The sequence below is a fragment of the Chrysemys picta genome, chromosome 19, assembly GCF_011386835.1.
Source record: "Chrysemys picta bellii isolate R12L10 chromosome 19, ASM1138683v2, whole genome shotgun sequence".
Classification (NCBI taxonomy): Eukaryota; Metazoa; Chordata; order Testudines; family Emydidae; genus Chrysemys; species Chrysemys picta.
The window spans coordinates 25034873-25055333 of NC_088809.1; the positions used below are offsets into that span (position 1 = coordinate 25034873).

General features: G+C 54.5%; 1 protein-coding gene and 1 long non-coding RNA gene across 2 annotated transcripts; one reads left to right on the plus strand and one right to left on the minus strand.

Moving 5' to 3' along the window:
- Positions 1 to 1362: 1362 nt before the first annotated feature.
- On the minus strand, positions 1363 to 5772 carry LOC101934590 (fibrinogen-like protein 1-like protein). Its single transcript, XM_065573558.1, has 4 exons — positions 5466 to 5772; positions 4431 to 4574; positions 3599 to 3661; positions 1363 to 2453 (listed from the first exon to the last, which is right to left on the minus strand). Exons 1-4 carry the CDS (start codon positions 5467 to 5469, stop codon positions 1825 to 1827), a joined length of 840 nt encoding a protein of 279 aa, XP_065429630.1. The 5' UTR covers positions 5470 to 5772; the 3' UTR covers positions 1363 to 1824.
- A 7121-nt stretch (positions 5773 to 12893) lies between these two features.
- LOC135976660 (uncharacterized) lies at positions 12894 to 13530 on the plus strand. The gene is made up of 3 exons (XR_010593978.1): positions 12894 to 12994; positions 13203 to 13298; positions 13432 to 13530. It is a non-coding gene; the product is annotated as an uncharacterized LOC135976660 (long non-coding RNA).
- The last annotated feature ends 6931 nt before the right edge of the window (positions 13531 to 20461 follow it).

Below are 20461 nucleotides of genomic sequence, written 5' to 3' on the forward strand. Positions count from 1 at the left end.
AAGTGGGAGGGAGTGGATGGGGGTGGGGCAGGGCGGGGGCGGGGCTAGAGCGGGGCTCCCCCCCGTCCTCTTTTTTGATTGTGGAAATATGGTAACCCTAGCAGACAGGCCCCAGGGTGTGGGGGGATGAGCTCCCTATAGAGCAGCAGCAGCCCTGAGGGAGCAGGTAGGATCTCCGTGAGGTCGACTCCCGCTGTGGCCGGGGGTCGCTGCCTTTTGGAGCGCCGGGCAAGGAGGATGGGGAGGGCCTGGCTCCCGGCTCGGCCGGAGATTGGCTGAGGTGAACAGGCTCGAGCTGCGTGCCCCAGCCACAGCCGCAGCCGCCCCAGCTCCACTCTCTGCAGAAGGGTGACAAGACACCCTACCATGCCACCCTTCCTTCTGCGCTGCTGCTGATGGCAGCACTGCCTTCAGAGCTGGGTGCCCGGCCAGCAGCCGCCGCTCTCCGACTGCCCAGGCCTTCCCACACACATGGGTCCCACGGGCATGGACAGCCCCCTGACCACGGAGCCTCCCTGAACCATTGCACCCTGGGCGGTTGCCCACTCCCAAACCCAGCCCTGCTCATTGACTTTCCATGGGCTCTGTGCTCCTAAGTAACTCGTGACCTTTGGAAAATCCCTCCCCCCATTTTTGCTTGTTGCTATGTGACTGTCTGACTGCGGCCAGCAAGCAACAGCCCTTACAGGAGACAGCCCCTGGGTCTGTGACCTCTTCACCGAAGCACATGGCCAGGCAAAGCTGGGGGCAGAGCCCTGATTCTCAGGCTGAGGAGCGGCTCCGCCTGCTGTGGGAGTGGAATACACCCCGTGTCTGCCCCACAGGCTCTCTCTGGGTATTGTATCGACAGCAGGTAGCCCATAGTCTCCTCTCCCAGCATCCCAGTCTCTCCTCCCCCAAACGTGAGAAAGGACTGGTGGCCCAAGGAGTTACTTTTGGTGCAGTTGGCAGCAACGGGCCCATCCCAACAACCCTACACTAGGGCCCTGATCCAACACCTACTGAAGTCAATGGAAGATTGTCTGTTATCAACTGGCTTTGGACTAGGACCTACTTGCACACGTGGACAGTAATTCAAGGTACTGATTAAAGGGCCCTCAGGCCACTGCTGCAGCTACCCAGATATCGTCAGACGTGCAGGCCTGGCTTTCAAATCCTGCTAGGCCATTGCCGAAAATTCCCTCACAGCAACCTGCAGACCCCTAAGACTGTGGGGCAAGGAACCCAGCCAGGTCTGCCAGCCCAACTCCCCCAAGGCAGGACGGCTGAGAATACTGGGAATGGATCTACGCAGTATGGTGCCCACGAGAGCACAGCAGAGAGTAAGTGGCAGGGAACAGAAAGTTACCAACTGGGGCCACCACATTTAAAATGCCTTTTTAATGTGAAGCTTTAATCCCTGCTAATGAGCAGTAGAGCGGGTGTTTATAAAAACCCTTCTGTGTTTCTGGATTTCCCCACCCCTGTGACCTCTGGAACTGCCCATGAGTCTGAGAGCAAAAGACACTGAAAAGGCACTAAGGATCCGAGGCATTTACTCTCCCCGGAGCTTCTACATCTGGATACTGCAGGTTTTGCAAATGATTCTTCTGATTACGAATATCACTAAGTCAAGTCAACGCAAAGCACAAGTGCCCAGCAGAGATTAGCTCGGAAAGTGCACGGAAGAAAAGAAAAGAGAAAGTTGCCCCATTTTGGATAAACATGATACTTCCCCCTCCGAGTTGGGTGTGAGGTTTGGCCATGACACACGCTGACCCTTTTCCCTCCCTTCGTGGAGCAGGGGTTGGCCTCACTGCAGACAGGAGGGTGGGGAAGGGGTGACTAACAGTAGGACGCTGGTTTGATGAGGATGGCGGAGGCTTGGCAGTTCCCACTACAGAAACTACCCCAAGTGATGCTCCCTTTGACGTTCAGTCGAACAGAATGACAAGCCGAGTACCACCAGCCCCCACCAGAGCTAGACGCACAGTTCCCACCGTAAGTGTCCTGATCCAGGTCTTTAGCAGAGAACTTCATGTTGTCATGCACGGTGCTAGGATTGTTTGAAGTCATGGCATCCCCTGCAGTCCCAGTGTAAGAGCCCACCCTCAGCCTGTAGCCTTTGGACTCGTCTTCCAGACCGAAGAGGTTGTAGTCTGCGTATTTCATGGTGCCGGATGAATCGTGGATGACAAACCTGACCTGGTAGACCTTCTGCTTGGCGATCCGATAGATGTACTCCGTCCCCAGCCAGTAGTCATCCTGCACGTTGCCAAAGCCGTACTTGTAGGTGCTCCAGGACTCAGCCCAGGTGATCTGTGTGTCGTGCCGGTTCCGCTGGAGGACCGTCCAGCCCTCGCTGGTGCTGTTCAAGTCACAGTAAACGACAATCTGGTGGAATCCTGTGGGCTGGATGACAAAGACGCCACTGACCCTGTTCCAGGTTATCTCGCTGCAGTCCTTGGGCCAGACTGTGCACAAGAGAGAGATCGCTTTCACTAAACCCCGTGGAACAGAACCCTGCTCAGCTCTTCCCACCCTGGGTCAGTGAGAAAGGGCCCCTCCGGTGTGCCACAGACAGCAGTGTCTGCACTGACACCCCGCATGCTTTGCCAGCCCATTGTCAAAGAGGCTTCAACAATGGATGCAGACACTAAGCCCGAATCTGCTGGCACAGCCCTGGCATTAGGTCCTGTCACCCACTCCTGGGCAGTTTATTCTCTAACTAGCTACTTTGCACGTGCACACGTAGGTTTCCCAGAAGACAAACAGGTCCCTGTTCATACTCTGCAGGGGTTTTCGGGGAGGTGTTTAACACGGCAGACACGATGCGTGGGACACTGCAAGCTAACAGCACCGTGTGTCCTGTGGGGTGACTGTATCTTACAGCAGCGGGTTCTGCACCCCCTCAGCTCTCAGCAAACTCCTGTGCCAAGGGCTCTCCAACAGGGCGTGTGTGCTGAGGCCACCGACACCAGCTGCTAGGGAAAGGAGGAGTCTGTGGAGTCAAAGGATCTTGCCACTCATCTCAAATTTTGGCTGCAAACTCCCCACACCTGCAGTAGTGAGGGACACGGCCCAGTGGGTCACAGCCCTGGGTCCTGGATCCCACACAGTCTATCAGTGGTGCCACTTTCCCTGCAGAAAGATCATGACCCAAAGCTTCTCCTCTGCAGGACACGTTACAGCCTGTGTGTATCAAGCCCTTTCCCCCACACCCTCCCACCCTCTGCCATCAGAGTTCCTGCTCCCAGGGGCCTGGGGATTCCCCTCTGGCCCGGTCAGACAATGCATCCCAATGCCTTGTTGTGCCCTGCAGGGAGAAGCTGTGTGAATAACTCTTGTTGTTCTTCATATCAGAGGGGTAGCCGTGTTAGTCTGGATCTGTAAAAAGCAACAGAGGGTCCTGTGGCACCTTTAAGACTAACAGAAGTATTGGAGCATAAGCTTTCGTGGGTGAATCTTGCGTCTGATGAAGTGGGCATTCACCCACGAAAGCTTATGCTCCAATACTTCTGTTAGTCTTAAAGGTGCCACAGGACTCTCTGTTGCTTCTTGTTGTTCTTGCATCTCATTTCTGCAGGGCGCGGATAGGTGAAGCGTGGGATACTCTTACCGTGGGCCTCTGGTAACTGTGGGTCACTGGCTCGGCTGTGCCGCAGGCTCCCTTTCCCCAGATCTGTAGGGACAGGAATTGGGAGATCCGCGTGACATGAGGGGTTTTCAGAGACTGTCTCCCAAGCACCAGAGAGTGTTAGCAGTGCATTCGTCTCCCCTTCTCCATGTCCCTGAAACCCTCATCCAGGACAAACCTTTCTTCTGCCCACACTTCTGCAAACCCCCGTCACTGCTCTACCTGGCTTCTGTCTGCTCCCCTCCAGTCTGGCCCAAATGCAGCCACCAAACTCACCGCCCGCTCCCGTGGCTCTGCCCACACCACCTTGTGCCTTCCAGTCCCTTCCCTGGCTCTGCAGCTCCTCCTGCAGCAGCTTCCAGCCCCCGCGCCTCCCCTCGAGCTCTGCACAGCCCTGCCCTGCCTAGCTCGAGCTCTGTGTTAATTCTGCACCAGTCGCCCTGCTGCCCGAGCACCCACATCTCATCCCGTCTGCCCCTGCCTGGCTCGGGCCCAGGCTGCACCAGTTCACTCCTCCACGCCCCCTCTGCTGCCCAAGGCAACCAGCACCTCCTGGCTTTGTCCCGTGCTGCTCCCTGCACTGCAATGGGCCAGCCCCTGTGCCCCCCCCGAACCTCCCTCCCTCCCCTCCCTCAAACCGCCAAAGAGCTCAGCGTGGTTTGAATAGAGAGCTACGGTTGGATTGTAATTTCTCCCAGTGGCTTCAGGCCTCCATAATCCCCAGGCAGCCAGTGAGTGACGTCCTGGAGCCCCAGGGCTGGCAGGGACCCCTAGGGCCAGGGGGGAGGGCTATAGAAGCAGACACATGACACACCTGCCTTCAGGTGCTTTGAGTGGATGTTCCGGATTGCATGGGTGGGTCCCTTTAAGATGTTCAGGTTGTGTATTTCCAGGGTGAGAACTGGGGCTGACAGGGCCAGCAGGCCGGTGAGGAGCAGGAGACGAGGGCACCGGGCAGCTGCAAAAGGGAAGAGCCGATGAGAAGCTGGGAACACAAACCCGCCCTTCAGGAGCCGCGACTCCCAGTTCCCTGTGCCCGGGAACGGCACAACCGAGAGCTGGGACTGCTGGACCCTCCCACCTCGCCCAGCACAGCCTGGCACTTCCGCCCTCGCCCGTCAGTCTGGCTGGGCAGCCGGCCACCGGCCAGGCATGCACGGGGCAGAGAGGAGACGCTAGGAACCAGCCCCGTTGGGACAGAGACTCCCAGGAGGGGGCGGGTGCTGAGGAGTTTGGGAGTCGCCCTGGAGAAATGTTCCCGCCCCACAGAGACACCCCTGTGCCATGGAAATAACCGGGCAGGGGAGGGCAGGAGAGTGGGTGAGAGAAAGGGAAAATGGAGATTGGGGCTAGGAAGGGCCTGGGCCAGACAATGACCCACCGCGCAGTGTCCCAGCTCCCTGCCCCACACCTGCGGGGCACGGCCCCTCCTCTGTAGGGAGGTTGGCATGTACCTTAGTGCTGCTTCCTCCATCCCCAAAGGCCTCTCCCAGCCAGTCTCTGGCAACCCCTGCCGTTCAATACGCACATTACCCTGCTGTGACATACCGGGGGGGGGGGACCCCTCGGGGATGCGGGGGCTGTCACACAGCTGGGCAATTTAAGCCGGCTGGGCCGGGGTGACTGTCTCCCTGGAGCTGGGGTCTCAGCCCAGGTGTCTCTCTGCCCTTCCCCCCAGTTGCCCCCGGGCGAGGTGGGAGCGCCCCACGTTGTGTTCCAGCCCCACATTCGCACCCACAAGTGCTGGTGGGTTCCAATCCCAGCTGAACACGCCCACCCGGCCCTAGTGCGGAGCAGAAGGGCCCAGCGCTGCCCCACAGACCCTCTGGCTCTCCGAGCCCGCTCTTACCCATCACCGCAGCACGTCTGGCCCAGGCTGAACGCTGCTGCTCTGTGCAGAGAGGCTGGCACTTCTCGCTCCTGCCGTACGAGGGGCAGGTGCTGCTACCGACTGCTCCCCCTAACCCCCGCCCTGCTGCGCTCTGGGGATGCTGCCCTGCTGTGGAGCTCTCAGGTGTCTTGAACTGGAATTTGTTTGGAGAGAAACTGCTAAGGAGCCTTATCAGCCCCGAGCAGAGAGTACCTGGGAGCCTGCCTGGGTTGGGCGGGTCTGGTACAGCCTCCCCCCAGATAAGGCTCTTCCCTGGACCTGCCACCCATTGGAATCTGGAACGATTCCCTCCGAGGTAACACCCGGGGCAGCCAGGGCAGGGCAGGGCACGGCCTGCTCCCCTGGAGCGTTAGGGCTTTCAGGAGTCAGAGGTGTCAGCAGAGCAGGTTGTACGTTAAAGCAGCGAAGGCAGTTGGGGGGCAGAGGAATTGGGTGCTTTGCCATTGCACTTGATCAGCTCAATTTGAAAATTCTTTCAAAGGAAATCCAGATGTATACATCTGACTGGGGTACATGTACACACATACACAGGCACATTCACATGTGCACACACTCATGTGCACGTACACGTACACACATACATGTACACACATGTACACATATGTACAGATGTACACATACACATACACACATACATACACACATGTACACATACATATATATACAGACGTACACATACACGCACACACGCTGTCCCTGGAGCGCCCCAGGATGTGACTGACGGGATGGCTGGCTATTATGGAGGCAGAAGGGGGTTGGGAGAAAATAATCAAGAAGAACTTTTGCTGAAAATGCAAACCTAAGCTGGAAATCTGTGCAGGGCTGGGCTCAGCGAAAATGATCTTTTGAGCTGCTCTTATTGACCGTGGTCCTGTACTTCCTGGTTTGCGTCGGACCCAGGCAGGAGACTGGGCTGCTCTCAGCTGTAGAAGCCATTGGAATGAGCCAGGTCGGAATGAGCCAGGCCCTCAGAGTCTTCTGCCACCAATCGCCCCAGCAGTCACTGATCCACACCAAACCACGTCCTTCCCGTCAGGCAGTTTCATATGCACACGTCAAACCCTTGGTTTGCCATTCAGACACCACGGTGATGGGCACAGTAAGGACCGAGAGACGCTAAACAGGCAGGGAAGGAAACAGTGGCCCTGGCTACAGGTGTGTGTGTGGTGCAAACGGATGAACACCAGTTGCTGGCTGAAGGCACAACCTTAATTCCTGCATCTCCTGTCTGTCAGCTATCGTTCGCTTGGCAGCCTGAGCTCCGATTTCTAACGCAGCATTTTGCTCTGTCCTATTGTGGTTCTCATGTCCGGGGGCGCCTTGGCCCCTGGTATCAGGAGCGGTGCTAAGGAGGCTGCTTTTCAAAGGTCCTTAAGTAGGGTTGCCAACTTTCTACTTGCACAAAACCAAACGCCCTTGACCCAACCCCTTTCATGCCCTTCCCCAAGGCCCCACCCCCACTCACTCCAGCCCAGCCCACCTCCCTCAGTCGCTCGCTCTCACACCCTCACTCACTTTCACTGGGCTGGAGCTGGGGGTTGGAGTGCAGGGAGGAGTGAGGTCTCCGGTGGGGATGCGGGCTCTGGGATTGGGCTGGAGATTAGGGGTTTGGGGTGCCAGAGGGGGATCCGGGCTGGGGCAGAGGGTTGGGGTGCGGACTCTGGGAGGGAGTTTGGGTGCGGGAGGGGGCTCAGGGCTGGGGTAGGGGATTGGGGTGCGGGTGGGGGTGTGGGGTCTGGGAGGGATTAGGGTACAGGAGGGGGTTCCGACCTGGGGCAGGGGGTTGGGGTGCCGGGTGTGAGGTCTGGGAGGGAATTTGGGTGTGGGAGGGGGTTCCGACCTGGGGCAGGGTTTCTGGGTGCGAGCTCCGGCCAGGCGGCGCTTACCTCAGCCGGCTCCTGGTCAACGGCACACCGGCGCTAATGCAGGCTCCTGACCCCTGGTCTCCCTCCGCTGGCAGGCTCTGAGCAATGCCTGCCCAGAGAACATGGATGACGAGCTCTCGATCCTGCTGACAGCACCCCCCAGCACAGACAAACACCAGCACATCTTGGAGGTGAGCAGAATGGGGAGGGGCAGCAGGGGTTTTACCTTAGCCCTGGGGACTCCTAGAAAGAAGAGACTGGAAAATCCATGTTTCTATTGGATCCTTCCGAGTATGCATTTGTGATATAAACTCACTGGGTGACCTTGGGGTAACTCACTTCCCCCTTACGGCATCAGTCTTCTCCACTATCAAATCTACACTGGGGAAGAAGGACAGAAGCCCCGACAATCACCTTCACCTCTGGGTGTCTGGTCCTGGGAGCCGAAACCAACTGGAATATCTGCCCCATCTCCTAAACTGCCCTGTCTTTCCCTCCTAGGGCCTTGTCCTTAGTGCTCAGCCTGGCCCTTTCCCAGCTTGTCCCTGACCTTTAAAGGACTCTCCAAGCCCCTCCCATGCCTGCTTCCCTTGGGGTCTCTCTCCTGGCTGAGCACAGGCTGCCCTTCTATCTCTCAGCAGGCCTGGGTCCTAGTCACAGGCTGCGTCTTGTCAAGTGACCCCCACACTTATTCCCTTCACCCTAGGGAGCTGCATCACCTGGGCCAGGTGCAGTTGAGCTCCAACCCCTTTCTTGGCCATCTCACCCTGGGACAGGTGGAAACTGGAAACCTGTGGGTAACAGTAACTGGTTGCTCCCAAAGGTGCTGAAGACACAATGGAAGAGGAAATCCTTTGGCCTGGATTGAAATTATTCCGACTGAAAGTGAATGAGAGAAAATAGGTCCAGAGTTCTCTTCCTAGCAGCAGAAAATGTAGCGATTGATAGAGGTTGAGGTCAGAAAGGACCATTATGTGCATCTCCTGTGAGTCGCCCCTCCTGTATAACTCAGGGCCTAGAATGTGACCAAGTGGTTCCTTCAGCCAACCATAGCATGGGACTGAGCTAGAGCACGTCTTTTGGAACGACATCCACATGCAGGAGAGCCAGCTGGCTACCAGAAAATCTCTCTTCTGCAGTGACGTGGGGTTAAGGGACACGGGGGAAAAGACATGGAGGCTGTGACTAAACTTAGAGCAGCAAGGCCAGGAAAACCAGGGTTAGGTCCCAGGCCTGGCTATCAGATCTGCTGTTTTCTATTCCTGGCTTTGGGACCATGAGCGAGTCTCTGCACCGCTGGGTGCCTCGGTTTCCCCAGCTATCAAATGGAGCTAATCAAGGTTTTGTTTGTTCTCCCCATTTTACAGGGTGGGAAACCGAGACACAGTTGGGACCTGTCTACACTACAGGTCTGTCGTGCGTTTGTAATCTGCTGACCCCCACATGTTGTTCAGAGCCTATGGACAACACAGCTCCTAAAGGTACGTTTGTTCTGTGCTTATCCCCTATGTACCAGCAGGGCTGGACAGCATTTCTCACTGTGATGTGGGGAGCAGATCCTGGGTACTAAGGGTCTGAAGAAGCTCTCAAGGACTAATTTTTTTAAATAATTGTTATCAATGAATTGAGAGAAAACATACAATCACTGCGGATAAGATTGGGGGGTGACAAAATACAGGCAGAGTGGTAATTCCTGATGGGGAGAGGGCAGTGATATACAGCGATATGGCTCATTCGGCCAGCTGGACCCATTCAAGGAAAACAAGTTTGAGCAGAGCCCAATGCAAGGTCCTATGCGTGGCAACAAGGCACGCCGGCCACACCTCCAGAATGGGGACGTGGATCCAGGAAAGCAGTGACTCTGAAAAGGATTTAGGGGCCAGAGTGGAGAAGCCACTCAACATGAGCTCCCAGTGTGATGCTGTGGTGAACAGGGCTAAAGCCATCATTAGACGTAGGAGCAGAGCCATGAGTAGGATAGGGAGGTGACACAGCAGCAGTGAGACTGCTATTGGAATACTGCCTCCAGTGTTGGTGTCCTCCTTTGAAAAAGATGGTCCTAGAAATTGGAGCTGGGGCAGCAAAGAGCCACCAAATGTTCTGAGGGCTGGAGAAAAATGCCTTCTAGTGAGCTATTGAAAGAGCTCAACCTGTTTAGCTTATCAAAAGAAGATTGAAGGGGACTTCACTGAAGTGTTGAAATGCCTTAATGGAGAGAAAATACTGGGTATTAAAGGGCTCTCTAGTCTAGCAGAGAAAGGCAGAACAAGACCCAATGGCTGGAAGGTGAAAAGAGACAAATTCCTATGACAAATAAGGCACAAATATTCAACAGCGAGGATGATTGAACACAGGAAGAAGCTACCAAGGAAAGTGGTGGATTCTCCATCTCTTGATGTCATTAATAAAGACTAGATGCCTTTCCGGAATGTGTTTGCCCCAAAAGTAGCTATTGTGGTAGACAGGAGGCCTGTAATATGCAGTGGGTCAGATTAGATGCTCTAACTGTCTCTTCTGCCCATAAAGTCTACTCATTTCGGAGAAACCGAGTGTAGCATTGGGAGCAACTCGTGATGCTTTACTGTCTAGCCGGCTTGCTTCCTAGAATGAACACTCATTGAGTGGGGTGATCCACAGGGAGTAGCTCAAACCTCCAAAGTGTCTGCTCTGTGGCAGGACATTACCACTGCAGGGGAGGGGTGGGTGTGGCAGTGACATCACAAAGGCCTTTTGCAGGACCTCTGCCTATTGGCCAAAGGTGCAGGGGAAGTGGTGACCTCACAGAGAGATGCTGACATCAGCCAGGCAGGACAGGGGGGCAGGGCCAGGGAAACCTCAGAGACCCCTGTGGCTTTGCTTCAGCAAGTCTCCTTCTCGAGGTCTCTCTTTGAGGTCTGAGAGAGTATTTGGGTTCATGTATGTGACCACCAGGAGGAACCTCTTTTGAGTTTTCTCCTTTCTTTTTCCTGATTTCACTAGAAAACAGACGTCCCTGTTTAGAAGGTAAGAGCCTCCGAGAGGTTTGGAACCTGTTCAGTCTGCTGCATCTGGTGCCAGCTGAATTTTAGGCATGGAAAACACTACCTTAAGGTGGCCAAATTTTATTCCCCACCTGGGATTTTGTCCCTTAGAATCTCTGGGGACATTAAGGTTTGTTCTTTTTCTTTTACCTTTTCCTCCATCCCTCCCTCCTTTCTCTTCATCTCTTACTTCTTTTGTCCTTTCCCCTGTTCCCCTCCCACCACCAGGAGGGGTGTGTGTGTGTCGTGGGGGGTGCTCTACAACTCCCATTGTGGGAGGTCCACCGAAAAATGTGGGGCTGAAATAGTGCTCAGACAGTGATCCCCAGCGGTGACCTGGGCCATCCTTTGGGCTCTCTGGGGAGAACCCTCATCCTCCCGCCCCTCGGTCTCTACCCTGATTGGCTGAGCAGGGGGTTATTGACAGGGAGGAGACTCAGGTCCCTGTTGTTTTCTTTTAAGACCAAGTAAATAGTCATAACCAGTCATATGTTTGACAAATTTTGCTGCTTCTCTGCAGTTCATTATTTTCTCTACCATTCCAGTTCTCCTAAAATACTTGCTGAATAATTACTATGAACTCTTGCGGGTCTGGAACTCACTTGAGAGCACTTTATTCAGGTCATTCAATGTCTGAAATTCAAGATCCGATGGTTAGTTTGAAAATCAGGGCTCTTCGGTCCTATTCCCAACTCTGCCACGGACTGGCTGTGTGACCTAAGACAAGTCAATTCTCCTTTCTCAGCCTTAGCTTCTCCCTCTTTCAAGTAGGGATAACAATCTGCCCCTACCTACCTCCCGGCAGGTGGAGGATGGGGATCTATTGGAGAGTGTCACTACAAGCAGTGCATAAGATGAGGTGTCCTATCATGTTTACTCAGATCAGATTAGGACATAATAGAATGGCTGAAATAGTCTATTTTATTTGTATTTTATTATGTTGCAATTGTTAAGAGCAGCAACTACTTAGCTCAGACTGAAACATCTCATCTAATTTTTGAGATCTAAGTGTCTCCTCTTTGTGTAGCTCAAACCTCCAAAGTGTCTGCCCTGCGGCAGGACATTAACACTGCAGGGGGGGAGTGGGTGTGGCAGTGACATCACAAAGGCCTTTTGCAGGACCTCAGCCTATTGGTCAAAGGTGCTGGGGAGGTGGTGACCTCACAGAGAGATGCTGACATCAGCCAGGCAGGACAGGGGCGCAGGGCCAGGGAAACCTCAGAGACCCCTGTAGCTTTGCTTCAGCAAGTCTCCTTCTCGAGATCTCTCTTTGAGGACTGAGAGAGTATTTAGGTTCACGTACATGAGCGCCAGGAGGAACCTCTTTTGAGTTTTCTCTTTTCTTTTTCCTGATTTTACTAGAAAACAGACGTCCCTGTTTAGAAGGTAAGAGCCTCCGAGAGTTTTGGAACCTATTCAGTCTGATGCATCTGGCGCCAGCTGAATTCTAGGCATGGAAAACACTAGCTTAAGGTGGTCGAATTTTATTCCCCACCTGGGATTTTGTCCGTTAGAATCACTGGGGACATTAGGGTTTGTCCTTTTTGTTTTACCTTTTCCTCCATCCCTCCCTCCTTTCTCTTCATCTCTTACATCTTCTGTCCTTTCCTCTGTTCCCCTCCCACCACCAGGAGGACTCTGTGTGTGTGTCGTGGGAACAGGGACAATTCTCCAACTTTGGGCAGTCGAGAGCCTGGGTGAGATAAGGGGCGTTAAAGCCCTTTGTGAAGGAGAAAGGGGAGTTTCACGGTGTTGAGCACCAAGGAATTCTAAACTTTGCTAAAACATCTAGTCTGCAGAAACCAGAAATGGTCGGGGCGAAGAGACGGGAGAAATTCGGAGAGTGGTCACTATTGGGCAGGAATCGGAGGAGCGGGGGGCAGGTGGGGGGATCCTGCTGGCTGTGTGGGGCCCTGGCTGTGTAATCTCCTCACTGAGAAGTGTCAGTGTGGCCCGAATCTCACACGCTCCTTTGTCTCCTTTGGGTCTCACAGGAGCTCATTGAGGAGCTGCCTGATAACTCTCCACCCGGCGCCGTCCTCGCTAACTCCCTGATTGCTGTGGGCAACCTCAGGTACCGAGACCCTCCGGCCCGGTTCCCCTAACCCCAGTGCTGCTCAGGCCCAGGGCTGGGAGTCACTGCCCCTCCCACTCCCAGGTCACCGCCCAAGGGTGGCTCCTCTGGCAGAGGTGGGGGGAAGGTTCACTCTCTCCTGGCTGGGCTGTTCTTTTCACTCCAGTAACATTGGAACGGCTTTGGGGAGAGGCTCACTCCCAGGATCAGATACAGGAGGGGCAGCAGGGTCCAGGGAACAGGGGCTATTCCTGCCCTGCCACTGTCTGTCTGAGAAACCTTGGCCTTGTCATTCCCTGGCTCGGCGCCTCAGTTTCCATTCTCGCCAGCCTGTGCCTATTTCGCTGCAGTTTCACCTGCGTGTTGGTGCCAGTCCCATCCCCGCACTGCACAGTCTAATACCGGCTCCTCTCTCTTGCCAGCACTATGACGCTTGCCCTGGAGCCAGAGCTGGAGACCCACCTCCTCCGAGCTGCCCTGCATGCCGTCTTCACCCTGGGCATGGAGAAGGACACCACCCAAGTGCAGGTAGATCATGCTAAAGTCATGGATAGAAGAGCCAGCTGTCATCCTGCCATGAATCGTTGCTAATTGCCTGCAGTGGGATGTGAATGAGAGAGGCCAAGATATGTGTTTGGGGTCTCACCAGTGCTTCCCAGAGACCCCACTTCCCATCCTGTGGCAGATGTAGCCCCAGTTTCCCTAACTCTGACCCATGGCTCTCCCTTGCTTTCAGGATCTGCCTAGGGTCTTGCCAGACCTCCTGGACGCCATGCTGGGGAACCTGCTGGCAGAGTCCCCAGACACCGACAGGCTCCAGTACATCTTGGAGGTGAGCCCGATGAGAGGGATGGGGGCAATTTTACCTTCACTCTTAGATCCATTTTCCAGTCTGTCCTCCTAGCCGGGCCCCCAGTGGGCATCCTTGGTCAGGGCAGTCAGTGCAATGCCTCCTTTCCTCACAGCACATTAACTACTGGATCGTGTCCAGGGTGCCGCGAGAGAGAGCCAGGGCCGTTAAGAGCAGCACGGCCCTGCTCAGATCCACCATCACCCTCCCTGAGTTTGACGTAAGTGACCTCTGACCCCAGCTTCCTGACTCCAGGCATAGGTGATCTGGCTCCGACGGGCTGTAGGATCTGCTGCTGCAGGGGCTGTGGGTTAGGAGTGTTCCTCTTGGGGAGGCAGAGTCAGAGCAGAGAGTGAGCCTGGCTTGAGTCAAGTTCTTCTTGTCCTAGTTACGTGGTGACTCTGGGCTTTTAAGGGGACTGTGCTCCAGGTTCATGCCTCCCTGTCATCCTGGAGCAGCTGGGGAAGCAAGTCCTCATGGAGGGCCCTGCCCACAGCCCTGTGCTCCAGGCTTCCTTGGGGGCAGAGGAAATTAAGGGTCTGGCTCTAGCATCTCCTGCAGAGGGGCTGAGGGGAAGGAGAGTCCTGGCCCGGGGGGGGACTGGGAGCTGACAGGAAAATGCTGATGGAGTCCCCTCTCCCTCTCCCGTCCATTAGAACTCAGCGGAATTCCCCAGGATGGGTCACCACATGGCACAGCTGGCTCTGTCCGTCAGTGACCCAGCCAAGGACATCAGCCGGCAGGCCAGGGAGGGGGTTTACCGGCTCTACCAGCTGCTGCTGCACCAGAGGAGTAAGGAACCCAGTTGGGAAATGGCACCCGCTAGAAGAGTGAGACTGGGACCCCAGCCAATTTCTCTCAGACTGACCCCGGCTGGAGGATGAGTCTCTCTATCTCTTTCTGTGTTCCACACCACGCCCTGCAATTCTGTTGGGCCGGGCACGCAGCGAGGACTCTGCCCACTGTGCAGCCACCAATGGGATTGGAAGGACACAAGCCCTGCAACCAGAAGGACAAATGTGTGTGTGTCTCTCTCCCTGTCACCTACTCCCTCCTGGGGGAAACCCAGCAGCTGATGGGGGACAAGGTGAGCAGCTGCATTAGACTCAGGAGATTGGGGCGGGGCCCAGGCCTCATTCCCATCCTGTGGCCATTCGCTGGCTCGGCACAAGGAGCCTGGTGGGGAATGAAAGGGAGAGCAGGTGCTCCTGGGAAGGGAGAAGAATTCACCTCTATGAGCAGGAGCGAGCCAGCTTGTCCCCGGAGCAGCTCCACCCAGCTCTTTAGCCAGGCTAATTAATGACTAGCTTTGCCTCAACCCAGACTTATGTTCTCAGGAGAGGGTGCTATCGCTCTTGGGAAGGGCAGGAGAGTCCCCCAAGTGCCCTCTGCGAGACTCTCCTGTCCCACAGGGCCGCACCCAATTCCTAGTGGTCTGGTGTCTGTGTCACCCGAGCCACCACCCAGAGTTGCTCCCATCACTGGCAGCCTGGGAGGCCAAGGACTGACGGGTGATGGCGTCTGACCAGGCAGGGCTGAGGCACATGGGCAGGGGACATGCTGGCAAGGCTGGACCCGATCTGGAGAGAACAGGAGGATTCAGTCAGCAGTAGGGTTACAATGTCTAATAAATAAAAAAAGAGGACCCTCCACGGGCCCTGGCCCCGCCCATTTCCCCACCCTTAGCCCCGCCCCAACTCTGCTCCTTCCCCGCCCTAACTCCGCCCCCTCCTCCCTCCCACTCCCAGCCATGGGGAAAGGGCTGCCCCAGCGCTACCGGCTTCACGGTTTGCCGGGCAGCCCCCAGACCCTGCACCCCCGACCGGCGCTTCCCCAGAGCACCTGGAACCTTAAAGTCTGAGAGGGGAGGAGCGGAGCAGCTCAGCTGGAGCCCGGGAAGGGAAGTGCCTGGCCGGCGGCTGGGGGTCCAGAGGCAGGGGGGGCTGCCCGAAGCCAGTAGCGCTGGCTCGGGCAGCTCGGCTCTTAAAGTCTGAGAGGGGAGGAGCGGAGCAGAGCAGCCGCGGGAGGGGAAGTGCCCGGCCGGCATTTTCCCGGACATGTTTGGCTTTTCGGCAATTCCCCCCGGACGGGGGTTTGATTGCCGAAAAGCAGGACATATCCGGGAAAAACCGGACATATGGTAACCCTAGTCAGCAGGGGCTGCCGATCCGTCCCATTCACCAGGGCTGCCATCCTGCGGCTTCCGCATTAGTGGCTGGGGAAAGGGAAATGGGATGGGGGTGACTTGGGGAAAGGTCTCAACCTCCCCACATCCCACTTCACTGCTGCCAGAATCCCTCCTGCCTCCCCGCTACAGTCCCCTCCCTACCCAACCTGGGTGGGGCTGGAGGAGAGGGGTCTGAGAACTTGAGCTGTGGATTGGAGGTGGAACAGCTGTCAGGGGCACTGAGGGGGAAGTGGCAGGAGCTCCCCGTACAAGGAGGGGGATTGCCACTGGAGGTCACTAGGAAGGACAACAAGACTCCATCCTGGGGGTCAGGAGGGGAAATCCATCCCTCAGAGGTGGGCAGGGGCTGGGTGGAAATGCTGCTGGTTCCAGGGGTCGTTAATCCCCCCTGATTCATCGGAGGCGTCTGAGTCTCAGACAGGTTCTCGTTCCCTTGCAGCAGGAGGACGTCACGGCCAATGTGATGCGCCAGCTCCGTATCATGCGGCACTTGCGCCAGGTGCCCGAGGTGCTGCAGGGCCTGTGCCTCTGAGGCCACCAGCAACTCCCGCTCTCTGCTGCAGGTACTGCTCTGGCTCTCTGTAAATGGGGAGCTAGTGGAAGGGGAAATGGAGCCCCCTGGCACTCACAGAAACCCTCTCCCCTCTCTGTGGAGCAGGGTCCTTTCCTCTGCCCCCAAATTCCTTCATCTGGGACAGGAGCTCTTTCCCTCACACCCATTCCCCTCCCCCCTTTCCTTGATCTACCCCCATCCCATTCCCTCTGTGCCCAGGCAGAGCTCTGCCTGCCCCATATGGTGCAGAAAGGCCTGTGATATGCAGGGGGTCAGATTAGATGCTCTAACGGTCTCTTCTGCCCATAAAGTCTACTCATTTCGGAGAAACCGAGTGTAGCATTGGGAGCAGCCTCTGCTGTTTTACTGTCTAGCCGGCTTGCTTCCTAGAATGAACACTCATTGAGCGGGGTGATCCACAGGGAGTAGCTCAAACCTCCAAAGGGTCTGGCCTGCGGCAGGACATTAGCACTGCAGGGGAGGGGTGGGTGTGGCAGTGACATCACAAAGGCCTTTTGCAGGACCTCAGCCTATTGGTCAAAGGTGCTGGGGAGGTGGTGACCTCAGAGAGAGATGCTGACATCAGCCAGGCAGGACAGGGGCGCAGGGCCAGGGAAACCTCTGAGTCCCCTGTAGCTTTCCTTCAGCAAGTCTCCTTCTCGAGGTCTCTCTTTGAGGACTGAGAGAGTATTAGGGGTCACGTACATGAGCGCCAGGAGGAACCTCTTTTGAGTTTTCTCCTTTCTTTTTCCTGATTTTACTAGAAAACAGACGTCCCTGTTTAGAAGGTAAGAGCCTCCGAGAGGTTTGGAACCTGTTCAGTCTGATTCATCTGTTCCACAAGTTCTTCAGTCCAATCCACTTCCCTAACTAATTTCCTTAATTTTTTAAAGTTAGCCCTTTTGAAAAAAAAAAAACCCTAGTCACAGATCTATTTTTGTTTACCCTTCCATTTAGTTTAAACTGAATTAGCTCATGATCGCTCAAACCAAGGCTGTCTCCTGCAACAATTTCTTCTAAGAGATCCTCACTACCCACCAAAACCAAATCTAAAATGGCATCCCCTCTTGTTGGTTCAGCAACTACTTGGTGAAGGAATCCATCAGCTATCACATCTAGGAAAATCTGAGCCCTATTATATTAATAGCACTTGTCCTCCAGTCTATATCTGGGAAGTTAAAGTCTCCCATGATCACACAATTCCCATTAGTATTTACTTCATTAAAAACATTGAAGAGGTCTCTATCCCTATCCAAATCAGACTCCTGTTCTAACAGACAGCAAACCCCACCCCCACCCCCGAAAGGCAGAGATAGAGCCCAGGAATCGAGATGGTGGGGAAATTTCATTGAAACCGTTTCTGACCGAAAATCCTATTCAAACTAAACCAGTTTGTTTCTTGAAATCATAACAAGTGGCAATGAAAATTCTTTGTCACAATGTGTTAAATTGTCTCGTGTGTTAAATTGTCTCTTAACAATTGCAAAATAATACAATACAAATAAAATAAACTATTTCAGCCATTCTATTATGTCCTAATCTGATCTGAGTAAACATGATAGGACACCTCATCTTATGCACTGCTCCTAGTGACACTCTCCAATAGACCCAGCAGTCCTTATTTCCAGGCCTCTTCACTAACCACTGCTGCACACTCCCTCCCACAGCTGGCAATTACAACCAGGCCCTCGTGTCCGGTCCCCCTGCTTTGAGAGGGAGTGTGCTCCGCTGGAGTGATTGGAGCAGGGAACTGGGAGTCAGGACTCCTGGGTTCCATTGCTGGTTTCCTGTGGGACTTGGGGTGAGTTGCTCCCCACTCTAGGCTCTGTCCCCAGCAGTCAAATGGGGATTTCATACTTTCCCACTATTGGAAAGTGCTGGGAGAATCCCCCAGCAAAAGCTGCTCTGACAGTGCTAAGCAGCATCTGTTTGCTTGTGAGAATGTCCTATGGGACTGTGTCAAAAGTCTTATTAACACCAAGATAGATCACATCTACTGTTTACCCACCTCCACTAGGCCCCTAACCCTGCCAAAGAAGGAGCTAGGATTGGTCTGGAATGATTTGTTCTTGACAAGTCCATGCTCACTAGTCCTAAGAACCAAATTGTCCTGCAGGTGCTGAAAAACTGATTGTTTAATAAACAGAGGCTGTTTCGGTTTCTCAGAAATGAGTAGACTTTATGGGCAGCAGAGACTGTTAGAGCATCTAATCTGACCCCCTGCATATCACAGGCCTCCTGTCTACCACAATAGCTACTTTTGGGGCAAACACATTCCGGAAAGGCATCTAGTCTTTATTAAATGACATCAAGAGATGGAGAATCCACCACTTTCCATGGTAGCTTCTTCCTGGGTTCAATCATCCTCGCTGTTGAATATTTGTGCCTTATTTGTCATAGGAATTTGTTTCTTTTCACCTTCCAGCCATTGGGTCTTGCTCTGCCTTTCTCTGCTCGATTAAAGAGCCCTTTAATACCCAATATTTTCTCTCCATTAAGGCATTTCAACACTTCAGTGAAGTCACCTTTCAATCTTCTTTTGATAAGCTAAACAAGTTGAGCTCTTTCAATAGCTCACTAGAAGGCATTTTTCTCCAGCCCTCAGAACATTTGGTGGCTCTTTGCTGCCCCAGCTCCAATTTCTAGGACCATCTTTTTCAAAGGAGGACACCAACACTGGAGGCAGTATTCCAATAGCAGTCTCACTGCTGCTGTGTCACCTCCCTATCCTACTCACGGCTCTGCTCCTACATCTAATGATGGCTTTAGCCCTGTTCACCACAGCATCACACTGGGAGCTCATGTTGAGTGGCTTCTCCACTATGGCCCCTAAATCCTTTTCAGAGTCACTGCTTTCCTGGATACACGTCCCCATTCTGGAGGTGTGGCCGGCATGCCTTGTTGCCACGTATAGGACCTTGCATTGGGAGAAATGCCGTCCAGTCCTGCTGGTACATAGGGGATAAGCACAGAACAAACGTGCCTTTAGGAGCTGTGTTGTCCATAGGCTCTGAACAACATGTGGGGGTCAGCAGATTACAAACGCACGACAGACCTGTAGTGTAGACATGTCCAAACTGCGTCTCCGTTTCCCACCCTGCTCTAAGTTTAGTCACAGCCGCCATGTCTTTTCCGCCATGTCCCTTAACCCCACGTCACTGCAGAAGAGAGATTTTCTGGTAGCCAGCTGGCTCTCCTGCATGTGGATGTCGTTCCAAAAGACGTGCTCTGGCTCAGTCCCATGCTATGGTTGGCTGAAGGAACCACTTGGTCACATTCTAGGCCCTGAGTTATACAGGAGGGGCGACTCACAGGAGATGCATATAATGGTCCTTTCTGACCTGAACCTCTATCAATCGCTACATTTTCTGCTGCTAGGAAGAGAACTCAGGACCTATTTTCTCTCATTCACTTTCAGTCGGAATAATTTCAATCCAGGCCAAAGGATTTCCTCTTCCATTGTGTCTTCAGCACCTTTGCGAGCAACCAGTTACTGTTACCCACAGGTTTCCAGTTTCAACCTGTCCCCAGGGGAGATGGCCAGGAAAGGGGTTGGAGCTCAACTGCACCTGGCCCAGGTGATGCAGCTCCCAAGGGTGAAGGGAATAAATGTGGGGGTCACATGACAAGACGCAGCCTGTGACTAGGACCCAGGCCTGCTGAGAGATAGAAGGGCAGCCTGTGCTCAGCCAGGAGAGAGACCCCAAGGGAAGCAGGCATGGGAGGGGCTTGGAGAGTCCTTTAAAGGTCAGGGACAAGCTGGGAAGGGGCCAGGCTGAGCACTAATGACCAGGCCCTAGGAGGAAAAGACAGGGCAGTTTAGGACATGGGGCAGATATTCCAGTTGGTTTCGGCTCCCAGGACCAGACACCCAGAGGTGAAGGAGGTTGGCGGGGCTTCTGTCCTTCTTCCCCAGTGTAGAATTGATAGTGGAAAAGACTGATGCCGTAAGGGGGAAGTGAGTTACCGCAAGGTCACCCAGTGAGTTTATATCACGAATGCATAGTCGGAAGGATCCAATAGAAACATGGATTTTCCAGTCTCTTCTTTCTAGGAGTCCCCAGGGCTAAGGTAAAACCCCTGCGGCCCCTCCCCATTCTGCTCACCTCCAAGATGTGCTGGAGTTTGTCTGTGCTGGGGGGTGCTGTCAGCAGGATCGAGAGCTCGTCATCCATGTTCTCTGGGCAGGCCTTGCTCAGAGCCTGCCAGCGGAGGGAGACCAGGGGTCAGGATTATGGAACCTGGGGTGACACCTGCCAGGATGACAGCAGGCTCTGTAGTTCTTGCCCAGAGCAGCTCTCTGCAGAGGGCCTGGTGCACAGCAGTGTAGGGAACAGCCAAGTTGCTAGGGATGGGAGCTGGGCTTCCGGGCAGAGTCCAGCACCCAAAGCCCAGCATCTGCAA

What these genes read in the sequence shown, in the direction of transcription:
- LOC101934590 (XM_065573558.1), bottom strand. An exon ending in CTCAAAGCACCTGAAGGCAG is followed by an intron (nt 3,662 to 4,430) that starts GTGTGTCATGTG and finishes CTGTCCCTACAG; the next exon opens with ATCTGGGGAAAGGGAGCCTG. An exon ending in ACAGTTACCAGAGGCCCACG is followed by an intron (nt 2,454 to 3,598) that starts GTAAGAGTATCC and finishes TCTTGTGCACAG; the next exon opens with TCTGGCCCAAGGACTGCAGC.